At 59.2% G+C, this 17,420-nt stretch overlaps 1 protein-coding gene across 10 annotated transcripts in view; it reads left to right on the plus strand.

Annotated features, from left to right (window-relative positions):
- Positions 1–17,420, plus strand: part of DOT1L (DOT1 like histone lysine methyltransferase) — a 66,870-nt gene that overhangs the window by 18,787 nt on the left and 30,663 nt on the right. For 5 of the 10 annotated variants that reach the window (XM_070622410.1, XM_070622412.1, XM_070622418.1 and 2 more), the window contains 5 exons: positions 5,073–5,147; positions 8,169–8,232; positions 9,968–10,196; positions 12,037–12,131; positions 12,816–12,878. In XM_070622410.1, the coding sequence (XP_070478511.1) occupies positions 5,073–5,147; positions 8,169–8,232; positions 9,968–10,196; positions 12,037–12,131; positions 12,816–12,878 (526 nt within the window). Of the gene's footprint in view, positions 1–5,072; positions 5,148–8,168; positions 8,233–9,967; positions 10,197–12,035; positions 12,132–12,815; positions 12,879–17,420 lie in introns of those variants that run through there. The other 5 variants (XM_070622411.1, XM_070622419.1, XM_070622415.1 and 2 more) reach the window with 3 other exon arrangements.

Raw genomic sequence — 17,420 nt, forward strand, 5'->3', positions numbered from 1 at the left:
CTTCACTCGGCACACGTCTTGAGATTCACCCTGTGGGGTGGGGGAGTAGTTTTCCTTTCTGTCACCGAGGTGTGTTCTGCTGTGGGTGGACCACGGCTGATGGGCGTGTCTGGGTGGGTTTCGACTTTGGCGCTTATGAGCGAGGCTGCTGTAAACGTTCACAGGGGGTTTGTGCGGACACCCTTCCTTTGCTTTGGGTAAATCTCTGGGTGTGTGGCAGCTATTTCTCAGGGGAACTGCCCCAAAGTTTGCGAAGGCGGCCCCACGCTGCGCCCCCACGGCGGTGCGGGAGCGTCCGCACGGCGGGTGATGGGGATGGCGTTGGTTTGGTTTTTTCCTGTTCTATTTTGAGCCGTGTGGTGGTGTCTCATTGTGGTTTGAATGTGCAGTTTCCTCATGGCTAATGGTGTCCATCTTCTTTTGCCCATTTTAAAAATCAGTCCTTTGGTTTTGAATGGTGGGCGTTCTTTCTGTGTTGCGGGCGCCGGCCTGTCTCAGGTGTGTGTGCGCACGTGTTTTCTCCAGTCGGTGGCTTCGCGTTCTTAACAGTGGCTTTCGAGGAGCAGATGTTTTAAATTTTGATAAAAGTCCAACTGACCGACTTTTTCTTTCTTTTATAGTTTTTGTTTTTTTGCATCCTAAGAAATATATGCCTGGCCCGAAGTCACAAAGATTTTCTCCTACGTTTTCTAGAAGTTTTATACTTCAGGCTTTACCTTTACGCCCTTTCATCCATTGTGAGTGGATTTTAACGTGGGGTGCGAGGTGATGTTCAAGTTCACTGCTTTACATGTGGATGTCCGGTGGTTCCAGCACCATTTGTTGGTGAGACTGTCCCTTCTCTGTGGAATTTCTTTGTCATCTTTGTGAGCAATCACCTGACAGCATACGAGTTGGCCTATTTCTGGCCTCTGTTCGGGTCCAGTGGTCCGTGTCTGTCCTTTGGCCAGTACAAAGCCCGTGTCGCGGGCGCCTTGTCGTAAGCTCTGGGCCTGGGCAGAAGACGTCCCCCACCTTGGCTCCCCTCTAAACACCGCTTTGGTTGCTCCACCTCCTTTGCATCTCCGTATGCATTTTAGAATCAGCTCGTGGGTTTTTGCGTAACTTGTGAGCAATGGCGTTGGCTCATGGGTCATTCCGATGGCGTTGGCTCATGGGTCATTCCGGAGAGCTTTGCCGTCCACACTGAGTCTTGCAGTCCGTGACCGTGGGCCCCTGCCCCCGAGTTTAGGTCCGCCAGCATTGCTTGTAGCCACGCTCTGCCGCTCCACGGGGGTCTTTGGTTAGATTTACTCCGACATACTTAATGCTTTTGGCACTACTGTAAATGGGATTGCGTGTTAAATCTTATTTTCCAATTGCCTGCTGCTCGTCAAGAAACACACGCTTGATGTTCGTGTGTTAACCCTGACCTTGTGCTGAACTCACTGATGCCGGTAGTAGCTCTGTGGATTTCCTGGGACTCGCTGTGGAAATACTTGTATCACCCAGAAGTAGGGGCGGTTTCACTTCTTTCTTTCCGGTCTTTGTGATTTTGTTTCTTTTTCTTGACCTGATTGAATTGTCTAGGACCTTCGCCCCAATTTTGCAGAGAAGCGGTGACAGCTGGCGTCGGTCTCTCGCCGTTGAGATGATGACCCTGTGTGGATTTGAGATGTTCCTGACTGTGCCTGATGTTTTCCTAGGTGTGACGGTGGCATTGTCGTTATGTTAAAAGTCCTTAACTTTGGGGGCCGGTCCAGTGGTGCAGCAGTTAAGTGCGCACGTTCCACTTCGGTGGCCTGAGTTCGCTGGTTCTGATCCTGGGTGCGGACATGGCACTGCTCATCGAGCCATGCTGTGGCAGGCGTCCCACATATAAAGTAGAGGAGGATGGGCACGGATGTGAGCTCAGGGCCAGTCTTCCTCAGAGAAAAGAGGAAGGTTGGCAGCAGTTAGCTCAGGGCTAATCTTCTTCTTTAAAAAAAAAAGTCCTTAGCTTTTATAGAGGCATGCGGAATAAAGTGGATGAAATGATGTCGAGTCTGTGGTCTGCTTCTGAATGAGAAGAAATGGGTGCAGGAAAAGCATTGGACCAAGGGTATCTGTTCCTGATACCAGCTCCCGCACAGCGAGGGCACATGGGTTCCATGTGTCTTACCGTGTGTGACATTGACCCTGGTCCCCTGGTTAACATGGTGTCTGCCACGTTTCTCCAAGGGAAAGTTACTGTTTCCTCCTTTTTAATCAGTAAATATTTTGAGGAAATACTTGGACACAATGCACATTGCATTTCTCCTTGGACTCGTGCCCCCGGTTTCAGCATCCAGAGGGAGTGTGACCCGCAGCGCCCAGTTCTGGGGCCTCCCGAGGAGATCATCCATCGCCCTCGTTCTCCGCATGGCCGCTAGTTGGGACTCTGCTGTCGGGAGGAGCGTTTCCTTCGTAGGTGTGTGTTTCACCTGGTGCGCTGGAGCCCAGCCTCACCGTCGTTCGCTTTGTTACTCAGATCGTCCCCCTGCTGGCCGTGGGGGCTCTCAGTCTGTGCCGAGTCCCTCTGGCTTGCCCCTGCCTGTTCTGAGCACACCCTCACTTTCTGGAGCCACACAGTGCTCGCCAGTCATCTGGACTCTCCTGCGTCCCAGCCTTAGAATGAGCCGCTTCTCCGAGGAGCTCGAGTTCCTTTCCCCGGAGACGGTTTTGCTGTCTTTCTGAGGTGGGCTTGTTTGTCTTCTCCTCACCGAGCTGTGGGAATTGGTGGCGCGGCGCGTTCTGGCGGTGAGTGCCGAGTGGGGCGCCGTCCTGCCTGGCTGTGGCTCCGTGCGGTTTTCAGGGCACCTGGATGAGTGCGAGTTTCCAGCTTGTCAGCTCGTTCTTGGATGGTCAGCCGTCTGGGTCCCATCCAGGAAATCTTTGCCTGCCCGAGTCACAAACCTGTTCTCTTGTTTTCCCCAGGAAGCTCAGTGGGTTTAGCTTTTACGTTCAGGATTAAGATCAACTGTGAATTAATTTTTGTTTATGTCAAATGGGGGTTTACGTTTACGGGGGTTAAGGTTCATTTTTTTTCCAGCCGACGTTCAGTTGTTCCTGCTTCCTGTGTTGTAGAGTCTGTTTTCCCCATCCTGCTGTGGTGCTTTGGTGAAAAGTCAGTTGTGGACATGTTGGCCTCTCTCTGGAGTCTGTTCTGTACCGTCGATCTGTCTGTCTCTCTGCGCCAACGCCACACCCTCCTGGTTACTGTCGGTTTACAGCAGGTCTCAAAACCAGGTCGTGTGACTCTCCCCACGGTGTCTTTGTGAAGATCCTTTTGGCCTTCTAGGTTCTCCGCCTTTGCGCGTCACTTTTAGAATCAGCTTGTCTGTTTCTCCAAAAAAGCCGGCTGGCAGTCACCCCGCGTTTCCAGCGCAGTTTGACGGGGTTTAAGAACATTGGGTCTTCCATTCCATGAACATAGTACATTTCTTTCTTTTCTTTTTTCTTTTTCTTTAATACAAGTTAATCTTTAATTAAATATAATATGAAAAGTTTTTAGCTTTTCTCAGCAATGTTTTATAGTTTTCAGCATAGAAATCTTTCGCTAAAATTGTCCCTGAGTGTTGATATTTTAATGCTACTTTGAGTGGCATTTAAAAAGTTTCTCTTTTGAGTTCTTTGTTGGGAGTATGTATAAACAGAGTAATTTTTGCACGTTGACCTTGTGTCCTGCGGCCTTGCTGCGGTCACGCAGATTCTGGTAGCTTCTCTGTAAACTCCTCAGGGTCATCGACGTCTTGAGTCGTGTTCTGCGAGTTGAGACTCTCGGCTTCTTCCTGTCTGGTCTTCATGGCGTTCCTTCGTTTTCCGTGCCCCGTGGCGCTGGCCAGGACCTCCGGCGCGGTGTGGAGGGGAAGTGGGGACCGCAGTGTCCCCGCCTGTGCCTGCTGTTCTGGGAGTGCTGGGTATGGCGCCGCCACTTTGCTGTTGGCTGCAGGGTCGTGGTTTCGGTACCGTCGGGTCTCCGGACGGAGCCACGGAGAACTGGCCATCGAGAAGCGCTGGGAGAAGAGGTGCGTGCGCTGTGTGCCAGGGTGGAGAACGCCCTGACGCATCACGGCACAGCCACTCCGGGACCCTGGGGTCTGAGGGAGCGTGAGGGAGATGCCACCTGGAGGCAGGTGCTCCCCAGCTGGAACCTGGTGGCTGAGTTTGGACAGGTCTCGCGGGGTGGGGGCCTGGACCTCTGAGGGGTCCCTGGGGTCTGTGTGTTTGGGGCGACGACTTTGTCTTACGAGGCTTGGTCTTTCTCTGGTTTGGCGTCGGGGTCACGTGACCTCAAGAAACTGAGAAGGACGAGTGTTGTTTCTTCTCAGCCATTGGTGGCACTCGCCGTGGGGCCCCTGGGCCAGGCGGCTGCTCCATGGGCGGGTGTTGACGAGGGGGTGAAGCGCTTCCTGGGGACGGCGCTTGCCTGGTGTGCCCCCTCGCCTTGGGCCAGCCCTCCGAGGAAGGAGTTCGGCCAGCTCATCGAAGCTTGCGGATCCGTTCGTGCTGTTTGTCACCGTGTCTCTTGTCTGCTTTTCGTTCTGTGAGGTCGGAGCGATGACGCCCCCTCATGAGGTTTTCGGGGTCGTGTCAGGATCCAGTGAGCGCCGCCCCTGGGCTTGGGGGGACGCGTTTTCCTGTGTCTTCATCTGTCGGTTGCCCTCCTCGTTTCCTGCAGTGTGTTCATTGAGGAAGCCCCGTCGTTGGTCTTGGGATTAGTTAATTCTTCGAGTGAGAGTCCCCTTTGACCTCTGGCCCGCACGTTGCTGCTCACACTCGCTCATTTGAGCCGATGGGTTTCCTAGACCCTGAAACGTGTAAACCAATTTCGCTCCCAGTAGCCAGCGCTGTGTGAACTTGAAGCTGCGTAAAGTCTGTGATTCGCTACCGCGGCGTCAGCTTTCCAGCATTTGCTTTGAAGTCCTGCCTCCCTTCTCTCTTTCATGTTTTGAGTTGAGTCGTGAGGATGTTTTGTTTTTATATTTGGGAGTAAACGGTGTTTAGGGAAGTTGAGAGTTAAAAAATAGAGTGTTAATAACGTCCTCGCCGCTGTCTCTGCTCTTATGTTTCAGATGGGTGTGTGAAGAAATCCCAGATCTCAAGCTTGCCATGGAGAACTATGTTTTAATCGACTACGACACCAAAAGGTGAGTGAGACTCTGCCCAGGCTGCTCCTCCACTGGGGCCAGCCGGCGCTTTGTAGGGACAGAGCCTCAAATTAGTTCTTCTTCGATGGTGCAAGCTGATCTGAAATTTCCTTTTAGAGTTGGCTGTAGCCTCCGCGAAGTTATTTTGGTAGGAAATGTTTATCAAATATTGGCGGAGGCTGTCAGAGTGAGGACGTAATTGGAAACGCCACACTGCGGAAACTGGAATTGGCATGTGTGAATTACCTCCAGCTAGTCGTCGCTGTCTTCGCGGCCGAGACTGCCAGCAGCCCGCGTTCCTGCCGGCAGCCGCGCCGCTGGGCTGGCCTGCCGAGTGCCGGGCTCTGGCCAGCCTCGTCTAGGCCTCTCTCGGGTTTGGTCAGTAACCGGGTGCCCAGCCCCTTGGCTGCTTCTGGCCGTTTCCTGCAGGCACATCCTGGATCTTAGAGGAGAGTCCTGTGGGTGGAGGAGGGCGAGGCCGCCTCTGGAATGCCTGCCTGGAACTTTTTGTTTTTCTTTGAGGAGGAAGGACGACATTCCACACTCGTGCCTGTTTTAGCTCTTGGCAGGCTCCACGTCGGCCCGGCAGTCTTCCCTGAGGGACTGTGTCGTCTGTGGGCTTAAGTAGCTCGCTCTTGAGAAGAACACAGCCCAGAGGCCCCTGCAGCCACCACAGGCCCCGGCCCCCGGCGCCCTTGACTGGATCTCCGGGTTCACTTCTGTGTTGGGAGGACTTCTTGGGCTGCGGGTCAGCATCTCCAGCCTCAGTCAGCCCCTGGCCCTGTCCCCTCACCTACTGCCCTCCTTTCTGCTAACTAAGCGGCACCCAATGTTTTAAAAAGAAGGGACCGGTGCTCACTCGTCTCTGGAGCACTCGGACCCCTGGAGTGTCAGGTGGCTCCCCCACCGATGTCAGGTGGCGCGGGCTCATCGTCAGTACTGATGTGTGCTGGGGACCTGAGCGAGACCCCTCTTGCCCAGGGAGAGGGTGCGTGGGTGCTGAGCATTAGTCCCTTGGGCATTAGTCCCGCGGCCAGTGAGGCCTTAATGACAGAATGGTTGCCGTGTGCCTGGCCTGGAGGCCGGGGTGTGTAGAGATGCTTTTCCTACAATGCTTGCAGGTAGGGGTTTGATGTTCGTTCCTCAATATTCAGTCGGCTTGGAAAAGACCGGAAGGATATAGAGGCTGGAGAGGTCAGTGGGAGGCCTGTGCGAGTTTGGGGTCAGGCACGTGGTGGGAGATCCTTGTTTCTCTCTTAAGCAAGGTGACGGCAGGGCCAGCCCAGAGGTCCACGCTCAGCCTGTTGGCCAGGGTGTGGGGCCAGGCCCCGAGCCCACGTCTGCTCACCTTGCGGGAGGGAGTCTCCTCCAGGGCCCGTCAGGCGGGAGCGGGTCCCAGTTGCGAGGTCGGAGGAGAGCTGTGAAATCTGGAATACGTGAAATCAAACCGCACGATGGAGCACTTGCTCTTCCCTGAGGGCCGTGTGAGGACGCGTGAGCCGGAGATCTCGGGCCTGGCGTTTACTTCATCCTTTTGCTTTGCAAATTTGGAGACCAGGGCCAGACAGGGACAGAGTGGCACTCAGACACTGGGCTCGGGGTGTTAGCGCTGGGCCTGGAGCCGACGCACGGTCCTGTGCTCCTTGGGACCCTGCCTGGCCCACCGCTCCACTGGGGAGACGGCCTGAGCCCCGTCGCACCCCCGCGTCACCCCTGGGGGTTTCCGCTGTCCTCACACCGGCACTCTCTCAAGGTGGGGCGTTCTCGTGTGTTATCTATTTGTTGCCATTCGTTCTCTGAGAATGCATCAGGCTTCCGTGGCCTCTGCTCTTTCCTGCTCTCGAACTCTAGCTTTTTCAACTGCAGCTGCCATTCAAGGGAGGTGTGGAGGTGTCACGTGGGCGCTGGTCTCACTGGGGTCCGGTTACTTCTGTTAGAAACGGAAGGGCACCTACACTCTCTAGGGCCAAGGGTGAGGGACGGGTGGACAGCAAAGGTGCAGCTGGGGAGAGGGGCTGGTGGGTTTGGGAGCTCAGGGACCCCGTGAAGCAGCTATCAGTCCCCATCTCCCTGTGTGTGGAGGAGCCCATTATTCAGCTGGTGTTGCTGAGCATCTCCCAGGCTCCTGGTGTCTCATGCGGGGAGGAAGCGTCCTTGTTGCTGTGCGTGCAGGTGGCGTAGAGAGAGCCCCTGAGTGACGCTGCCTTCTGTACAGCACACACACTTGGTGCGGGGTCCCTGCTCGGCACTGTGGATGTCAGGGCCCAGCTCCCTCTCTGGGGGGCCGTCCTGGGTGCGGTGGGGGGTGAGCAGCATCCCTGCCCCATCCACTTGATGCCAGAAGCACCCCCAGTGTGACAACCACAGATGTCCCCAGACATGGCCCAGTGTCCCCTGGGGGGCAGAATCACCCTTCCCCCCAAGGTAGGGGATTGCACTGAAAAGGAACACCTAAAATCAAACTGATCGTGTTCGGGAGAATCTAGTTTTCTTAGAAACTCCCAGCAGCTCTCTGCCCCGCAGTCTGCAGTCTGCCATGCCCCGCTCACCTCCGTGGAAGCGCAGGGACTTCTGGCACGTTAGTGACAGCGATGCTGCGCGGAGGGGTGCTGCCCTGCCTTCTGCAGGGTCTGGCTGTTGGGCATCGTCCTCTGCGGTCCATCAGGCCGGGGATCCCTTTCGGCCTGCGGTGACCCTCCCGGCCGGCCAAGGGAGGGCTGAGGGTGGAAGTCGTCCCCATGGGGAAGGGAGGACCCTGTGCCCGCCACCTGCCTGCACACCGCCTGCCGTGCCGTGTGAATGGCTGTGAGGCCCCTCTTCTCCACCAGCGCCTGCAGGGCACGCCTGTGACCTCTGTGTGACCTGAGCCCTCGAAGCACAGGTTGCCGCCTCGTGGCCCCCACGTGGCTCTCCTCAGTGCCCTGTGCCCCCTGCCCACTCACCGGGGGCTGTCCCTCGTGCTGCCCGCGAGGCTTGTTCTGAGCTCGGCAGTGACCAGCGCCTCTCCCTTGCCTTTTTCAGCTTTGAAAGCATGCAGAGGCTCTGTGACAAGTACAACCGGGCCATCGACAGCATCCACCAGCTGGTAGGTGGCCTTTGCCCTCCCCTCAGGCCCATCTCCTTGGCTGGGACCCCTGTGTTGTGATTCGCAACCCTGCTCCCGTCCCGTCACCTGGCAGTTTTAATGACGTGCCTCTGGACCCCTCCAGATGGCCCTGGCATGCCGGCCCACAGAGCGCCCTGGGGTTCAGTGTGTGGCGTGGGTGGGGCACTGCTGGCCGCTAGTGTGGGGTGTCCAGGGAGCTGCTGCCAGGACCGAGGGGGTCTGTTCTCAGCAGGTGTGTCCTGTGTCATTGTCTCCCTTCTCCCGTGTGTGCCGTGGCCTAGCCTTCCGGGGGCTTCTCTCACCTCCAGCCGGCCCCCTTGGGGCACTCTGGGCATGGGAGGCCTGGGGCTCTGCTCATGCCCGGACAGGCCTTGGCATGCAGAGAACAGCGAGGGCAGGGCAGCTGGGAAGACCGTTCCCCACAGAGGGCCCGCTGCCACTGGTGTGAGGGTGTGAGGGCTCCCCTCTTGGACAGCGCGGGTCCCTGGAGTGGGCCGGCTCTCAGGCAGGCCCCTCGCCTTCCTCAGCGGCGGGTGGGGAAGGTGACACTTGGTTGAGTGTGTTAGGGCCCTCCTGTGCGAGGGCCTGGAGCTCCCAGAGAACCCCTGGGTGTCAGCTGTGTGGCTCCCACCTGTCCACCTCTGCTCGGAGTGTCCCATCGGTTTTGTCCCCAGCAGGAGGCCAGGCCTGAGGCCCTGGGGCTGACCTGTGTCGTCTCCAGCCTCCTGCACAATGGTGGCCTGTCCTGGGCTGTGCCTCCCTTGGCTGAGAAAGCCCCCAGCAGCTGTCCCAGGCCCTGTCACAGGGCTGCAGGGGGCTGAAGTGCCGTGGCCGTGAATCTGAGGGGGTGTGGCGATGTTGGTGAGCTGCGTCTTAGACGGTCTGAGCCCGTGAAGGGCTGAGAGCAAGCCTCGGGGTACCTTCCTTGAGGCTGGGCCCTGAGGGGTTAGCACTGTTCTCAGGGACGCCCCAGGACTGGGACCCCTACTGGGAGCCCGGGATGGCCCAGGGAGGGCCGGCGAGTGTCAGGCACGGGGTGACTCCTTACTCGGGCCGGCGTGTGCAAGTGGGTGAGGGGCCGGCTGTGGCCCCTGAGGCAGGTGGGGTCGCAGCTGTGGGCCCAACATCAGAGCTGCGGGGGGCTGGCTCCGGCCCTGCTCTTGGCCGGTCTCTTCTCCCGAGGAGATTTTCAGGCCAAGGCCGCCATCTGAGGCCAGGGTTCTGCAGACAACGAGGCTAACAGGCCCTGTGATCTAGGGAGGCAGCGGCCCGTGCGGGGGCCCGGGCAGGGCGCCGGCACAGATGCCCGGTGGCTTCCCAGGACCAACTCTCTTTGCTTTGACTGGAAGTAGGGTTTGGGGCTGGGGAGCCGCCCTGTCTACTAAGGGCTCGAGCAGGCCCTGGCAGTCTCCCTCCCCGGCTGCAGAGGAGAACTGGGAGGAGCTGTGCATGCACACGCATGTACACACGCATGCGCACACATATGCACACCCACCCACATGTGCACACATGTATGTGCTTATATACATGTGCACATTCGCACACATGTGTGCATATTCACGTGTGTATCTATACACATGCAGTGCACACACACAGCACACGCACGCGTGCACGCACTTTCCTTCCCAGGAGGCAGCAGTAAGACGCGTTGGGTGGGACGGTCTCTGGGTGGCTGGCCGCATGTGTGACGCGTCCGGGCTCTCTGCTGTCCTAGTGGAAGGGGACCACGCAGCCCATGAAGCTGAACACGCGGCCGTCCAACGGGCTCCTGCGTCACCTGCTGCAGCAGGTGTACAACCACTCGGTGACTGACCCCGAGAAGCTCAACAACTACGAGCCCTTTTCCCCGGAGGTGTACGGCGAGACCTCCTTCGACCTGGTGGCGCAGATGATCGATGAGATCAAGATGACTGAGGACGACCTATTCGTGGACCTGGGCAGCGGTGAGTGTGGTGGACCCTGCCCTCCAGGCCTGCGCTTCCGCGGTGGGGCCGCCCCGTCTGGTTGCAGGGCCTGGTAGCTGAGGGCGGGACTCCCCGGCCCTCCCCTCCCCTCCCCCAGACCCGGCCTCGCGTGGAGAGGAAGTAGCTCCCGCGCAACAGGCCCTGAAGCAAGCCCCTCCTTCCCGTGCCCGGAAACCCGGGGTCCACACTGCCCCCGCTGCTGCTGCTGCTGCTCAGCCAGCCTGTGAGCCAGGCCCGCGGGCCCCCCGGGGCTCATTGCCAGAACCTGCAGCGGCAGCCAGGCCCGCGCCCCGCCGCCTGGTGCTGGCAGCCCTCACGCCGAGCTCCTGGCCCGCCCCTCCCTGCGGCCGCTCAGCTCTGCTCAGCGGGGAGGCCCGGTTCTCTGTGCTCCCGAAGGCCCCCTTCTCCCGCCCCTCCTCTCGTTGCAAGACGCACTCCTGTTCCTGGGGCGTGCTCCTGGCTCTGGGTAGAGGCGGCCCCCATGACATGAGGGACCTGCCCTGCCCACCTTGCCCACACTGCCCCGCCCCGACCAGCGCTCTGCCTCTTTGTGACGGGACGTCCTGGTCCCCATGGGAAACTGTCCACTGAGTGAGCACTTGGGCTGCTGGGCTCCTGATGGACATGGTCGAGGTGACAGCCGATGGTGTGGCCGCCTGTCGGACCGTTGACCACTCCATCGGGAGCCCATGCACAGCCCTCCTCTGGGGTATCTGCTGCCCCAACGTGACCTTGTTTTGCCATGAGACCCTCACGCTTAGGGACTCGGAAGTCCTGTGTTAGCCAGGCCCGGCCTCAGCGCTGGAAGCCAGGCCCTGTGGACAGGGACACTGATGCCTTCCTGGGTGGAGCCGTCACTGCGTTAGGCTTAACCGACTGCGCAGTCCATGTTTTCCTGAGCGTGCAGTGCAGGTCCGTCATCTTGACGGCTGTCCGCGCGTCTGTGTGTTGGAAGGTGTGCGTTTTGAGCGGTGCTGTCCTCTGCGCACAGCTCCTGCCCTTCTCTCCTGTGCCCTGCAGTGGTCGCACGGCCTCTCGCTGTGGCCTCGCTGTCCACACCGTGTCTCTGAGTGGCGTGTGTGGTGGTGGTTTGCACACCTCCTGTTTAGCAGGGAGGTCAGGGCTCTGAGAGCTGGTTGAAGTGCAGAGCTGCCCTGGCGGGCGTGAGGCTGAATTAGAGGGGGGGTGGCGTGGACACGCTGGTGCCACAGCCTCCTGCCTGGGACCCAACCCACTGGGCGTGTGGGAGTATTGGCCTGCTCACTGGCTGCGCTGACACCACCAGGCAGCATGTCCGGAGACCCCGTTTCTGGCTGCCGGGGCTCTCCTGCCACCTCTGCAGCCCGCGTCAGAGCCCAGGCGATGCTGAGCGGCGGCGGACGGGCATGCTCAGGTGCCTTTGGCCGTGCTCAGCCGTGGTGCGCTGCAGTGGTGCTGTGGGGGGATGTGGGATGGAGGGAGCCTTCCTGGGCTGAGAGGGTCACATGGAGCCTGGTCTGTGTCTGGACAGAGAATGCCGAGCAGGGCCCGGAGACCAAAAATGGATTCCAGTTGCAGGAGCCCTGGTGTGGTGTCTGCTGATGATGAAATGTAACTGAGACAGCTGTCCCCTCGGGGGGCTCAGCTCATGGCCTGGGTCATCTGAGTAGGCCCAGCGACCTCGGAGAGTGCTGGTGCACCTTCGTGGAGACCCCATGGCCTCAGCCTGGTGACCGTGGTGGCGGGGCGCGGCTGTGGTGTGGGTGTCCCTGCCCCCCAGGTAGTCCGTGCCCTTGTCACTGTGCCACAGCTCTGACAGCCCATCTCCCCCTCTCTGCAGGAGTGGGCCAGGTCGTACTGCAGGTCGCCGCTGCCACCAACTGCAAACATCATTATGGCGTCGAGAAAGCTGACATCCCAGCCAAGTACGCAGAGGTGAGCGGGTCTTGGGTGCGGGCCTGTGTTTGCGTTTGTGTCTCTTTTCTTTCAGACCTTTGTTGGCGTGGCCCCCGGGGCCAGGGGGAGGTGTGTGTGGGGACATCGAGAAGGAAGGACGGTCCGGGGTGGGTGCTCCGAGGCTCCCTGGTCCCCATGCACATTTGGGCCCCTCTCCATGTGTTTCCAGAGGCCGTCCCGGCTGCATCCCTCTTGGTGCTGCCCACGAAGGGCTGCAGCCTCGTTCCCTCAGGGCAGGCCTGCCTTCTCCACACGCACCATTGGGTCAGCTGGGTCCCCGTTGCGCCAGTGTCTGCCTGAGTGGGGATAGCAGGGTTTGGGGGGTGGATGTGGCTGAGCAGGGTCTCGTCCCCGCGGAGCCTGGGGTTCGGGCGTCTGGTGGACTCGAGTTCCCTTGAAGTCGGGAACCTTTTCAGGCCCCACAGTCTGCCCTCCCCTGGGCCCCCCAGTGCCATCCCGTGCCTGCTCTCAAAGGGGTTGTGCCGGGGGGTGGCAAGCCAGCAGTCCCAGCTTATCCGATTCCATAGAGCGGAAGGGTGGTGAGGCGGGGGGGGGGGCCACAGGGAGCTGCAGACAGACCACCCAGGTATGTTGAGGGGCCCTCCTTTGTCCTCCTGGCAGTCCCAGGTGTCTGACGGCTTGTCCGATTTCATTCCCTTGCAGACCATGGACCGAGAGTTCAGGAAGTGGATGAAATGGTATGGAAAAAAGCATGCAGAATACACAGTGAGTGCCATCGCTCCATGCCCGCGGCTAACGGTCCAGCCCGAGTCCTCTGTGCTTCCTCCCCTGACCCGCCGTCCTCCTCTCCCCCCGGGCTGCCCTCGCCGCCCGTCCTAGCGCCTGTATGGCCTGGCAGTGCCGAGCCACCCACGGTGTTGCGGCAGGAGGCCCGCTTGGCTCCCTCCAGGAGTCCCTGGGATGGGCAGCTCTGCGCGCCCTGAAGTCCCCTCGCCCGTGTTTCTTTTCCACGCTTTCTTGGCCACCCTCGTTGTCCTTTCTCGGGGCCGCCTTGGGGAGGCATGCAGCTGCTGCCCTACGCTCGGAGAACAGAGGTGGCACGTGTGCCGTTTCTTTCTCAGCCCTCGGCTGCACAAGGTTACTCAGCCACCATGTGTCCCTGGTCCCCACCGAGGTCTTGGGGGCCCCTGGGGCTGTTTAGGCGTAGCCCCTCCTTTGGTGTCATACACCTGTGCAGAGATGGTGTGAGGCTAGGCAATGTGGTTGGGGTGACACGGTCTTTTCCCTGTCCCCTTGTTGGCTGAGTGGCGTGGTTCTCTTGCTTGCCTTCCCAGCAGCGTGTGACCCCGCCAACGAGTCCTTTTTCCTGGCAAATGTTGGATTGGGGCAGTACGCTCCATGGGCTGTCTCAGCTGCCGGCCTCCCCTTGGCCCTCGGTCTGCATCGCTCAGCCCGGCCTCTTGACGCCATGGCTCCTGAGGCCTCTGTTCCCTCTCTGCCCAGGGCGTCTGCGTCCATGTCTTGAAATGCATTTCCGTGCTCGGGACGATTCCGTTAATCTGTCTACCCGGGTTTTCTCTGTTGCCTGTGGACACACAGCTGCTGTGCAGTCTCTGTCCACTTGTCCTCTGCTGGGGCATCACAGAGTGTGTCCCTACCATGCTTTTCTTGTCCCATCTCCGCTCGTTCCCGCCACACACCCAGTGGTTGAGGCCAAAGTCGTTTTGATTCCGCCTGGTCCTAATGTTCTATCCTGTTGCTGCTCCCTCCCAAAGACTTCCTGCAGCTGGTCACTTGTCTCCGTCTCCGCTGTCAGCAGCCTGGAGCAGGGCGCCCCGTGGGGTGGTGATGTTGAGTGAGAACCAGCGTTCCCTGTCTGTGAGGGAGACGGAAGAGGTCACAGAACCTCTTCCATGGGCTTCCATGGGCTGGAAGCGGACTGGGGGTGCGAACACCCCAAGCCGTTGCCCTCTCACGGATCGTGCTCTTGGCGTTGTGTCTGGAAATCATTGCCATACCTAAGGTCACCTGGATTTACTCCTACGGGTGCTTACAGGCCTCGTCTTGCTTGCGTCTTACATTTAGGTCCGCGGTCTGTTTTGAGCTCATCTCTGGGAAGGACGGAAGGTCCGTGTCTGGCGTCGTTTCTCTGCGTGTGGGTGTCCAGCGGCTCCATGCCACTTCTCGCACAGGCCGCTTTTCTTCGTTGAATTGCCTTTGCTCCTTTGTCAGAGATGAGTTGGCGGCGTCTGTGTGGGTCTCTTTCTGGCTCTATTCTGTTCCCTTGGCCTGTCTGTCTGTCCTTTCGCCGCCCGCACGCTGCCTCGGCTCCTGCAGCTGCACAGGAAGTCTTCGAGTCGGTGGCGTCAATCCTCTGACGTTGTCCTTCCCCTCCGACGTGGCATTGGCTGCTCTGCGGCTCTGGCCTCTCCGTGTGAACTTGAGAGTCAGGTCGTCGATGTCCCCAAGGTGACTTGCTGGGGTTCGATTGGGGTGCGTTGAATCCATAGATCAAGTTGGGAAGAACTGACGTCTTGACAACGTTGAGTCCTCCTGCCCGTGAACGTGGAATCTCTCCAACGGGCTGCATATAGGACGCTGGTCCCGTGAGATTAGCACCTCAGAGCCCGGGCGTCCTGTGGGCTGCGCCATCTAGCCTGGCGCAAGTACACCCTGTGATGTTCCCACGACAACGAAGTCACCTACCGGCCCGTTTCTCAGAACCTATCCCTGTCGTTAAGCGACGCATGACTGTACTTATGTATTCTTTGATTTTGTTCATCAGGGTTTTGCCGTTTTCCTCAAATAGATCTTGTGCGTACTTTGTTAGATTTATGCGTAAGTGTTTTCTTGTTTTTGGTGCTGATATGCACAGTGTTGTCTTTCTAATCTCAGTTCCGCTTGTTCCTCGCTGCTTTGTGGAGAGCAGTTGACCTTTGCATTTTGTATGTTAACATACGATCGTACCTTGATCCTGCAACCTTGCTGTAATTGCTGTTAGTTCCAGGTTTTTTTGTTGATTGTTTTGGGTTTTCTACGTAGATGAGCATGTCATCCTCGAACAAAGACAGTCTGGCGTCTCCCTCCCCGTCTGTGTACCTCTTCTCGGACCTGCCGTATGCTGTTGGGGGTGGGGACGGCCTTGTCTCGTCCCTGGCGGCAGCGGGAGAGCACGGTTCTCGCCAGCAAGTGGGCTGGCAGCTGTCGGCCTTTTGTGGATGTTCTCCATCGAGTTGATGAAGTCCCCTCTGGTCAGTTTGTGGAGAATCTTCATCAAGAGGGTGTTGGATTTTGTCACGTGCCTCTTCTGGGTCTGCCGACATGATCCTGTGGTTCCTGCCCTCTGTCCATCGATGTGATGGTGTGCGGAGGCTGAGCCAGCCCTCCACGCGTGGTCGTGGTGTGCGCTCTTGGCGTACGTGGTGGCTGTGCGGCGTGTTCCTGTTTTGTCGAGGATGTTTGTGTCTGCCGTGTCCGGGGGGGAGACTGGCCCGTGGTCCTCATTCTCCTGTCTCTGGTTTGGCGTCAGGGGTGCTGGCCTCGTGGCGGGAGTTGGGAAATGCCCCCTCTGCCTCTCTTCTGCCTCCCTCGGACCAGGACTCACACACCCAGGGCCTGGGCCCAGCTCCCCTCCCCTTTGTCTGGGTGTAGTTTCTTCCAGAATTCTCTGCCCTCCGTGAAGGCGAGGCTTGTGTCCTTTGACCTCCCCTGTCCTCCCGCATTTGCGATTCTGCGGTGTTTGTCATTCAGGCTGACCGGGCGTCAGTCCAGTTGCTTTCTGTCTCTAGGAAACTTCGGGCCCCGTCCCTCGTCCCCCGGCATGCTGCCTCAGAGTTCCCAGGTGGCTTGCCATTTTCCTAAGACCTCTTGACTTCCTAAAACACAGGCTTTGAAATTTGAAAAAATCCTTCCTGCTCCTGGTGAGAGCCAAACTGTTCCAGGCACATAGCGTGAAAGTTTTTGTTGACACGGTTCCCAGAAACGGCCCCGAGCGATCCACACACAGCCTCCAGCGCTTTCTTCGGAGCGTGGTTTTGGCTTCTGGCATGATCCTTGTGGCTGGAGGAAGAGGCAGGGGGAACCCCTGGGGCCGCCCCACGAGGGGGTCATTTCTTCTTCCTTCTTGCTCCTCTCGTCATAGGGTGGGCGTTTGGGGGTCTGAGCATTGCGGTGCACCGGCTGGCACACGGGAGGGGCTCCCTGTGTGGAAACCGTCTCATTCTTTGGGTCTCCTGAGGTTTAGGTGCTCAGTAGCCCTGCCATGGCTCCTGCGACATGGCTGGGAGCAGAATTCGGGTAAAAGGACACTTGGTCATGGCCTTGGCGCTGGGTGCCTGGAACAAGCTGGCCACAGGACGAGTGGCCGTCTGGGCCTCTGGCGTCCTCTCACCTGTTTCCAGAGAGTGGCCTGTTTGACGCGGCCCTGCTCCAGGAGGGTGTGGTGAGTCTGCCTGACCGTTGAACGCCCGGATTTGGCGGGAACTGTGTCCTGGGTCTTGGGAGGCCCTCCCGGGAGCTTTCTGTGGCTTTGACTAGGCGCCCTGGTTGGCAGGCGGAGTCCTGCGTCCTCTTACGTAAGAACTGAAGAGGAAACAGAGCCAGCGGGAGCCTAAAAATAGTCCAGCGTGCTTTTCCAGGCCCCAGAGCCTGCCTCTCCAGGCCAAGGATCCCCGTGCGGCCTGCCTCCCCATTTGTCCGCTCCCAGCCGGGGCTCCCCCAGCCACCTCTGCTCCCTGCCTCCCCATCCTGCCGCCCTCCTGCTGTCAGAGCCCTTTCCTCTCCCTCCCCTCGGCTTCTGCCTCCGTGTCTGTCACGCCTCAGGGTGCCTCTCCACCCAGGAGATGATCCTCCAATGCCCTGCCCGGGCTGGTATCCGGCCCTCCCAGAGCTCCCGCACACCACGGCCGTCCCGCTCGGGGCTGACTCCTGTGCCCTTGGCGCCTGCCGATGGGCCTGGCACAGTCGGCTTCCCCCATCAGGCCTCACAGAATTGCCGTGTGGGGAAGGGGCTTCGGCACTGTGTACATAGCTGTGCCAGGTGCTTCCTGCCCCCGTGCGCGGGCACTTCTCGAGGCAGTGCCGCCCCTGTAGGCTCATCCACGAGAGGACGGCTGGACGCTGGCGGTAGCTGCTGCTTCCTTAGGGAGCCACGCATGTCTCGGAAACGTCACTGCGCCTTCACGCTGCTCCTGCTCCAGGTCGAGTCCCTGGGAGTCAGGGGCGGCCGGGAGACGGGATTTGGCTCAGCTGAGCTGTGGCTGGCTGCTCCTGGCGGGTTAGCAGGTCAGAGCCCAGGGCCACCCATTG

This window comes from Equus przewalskii, chromosome 6 (genome assembly GCF_037783145.1).
Source record: "Equus przewalskii isolate Varuska chromosome 6, EquPr2, whole genome shotgun sequence".
Taxonomy (NCBI): domain Eukaryota; kingdom Metazoa; phylum Chordata; class Mammalia; order Perissodactyla; family Equidae; genus Equus; species Equus przewalskii.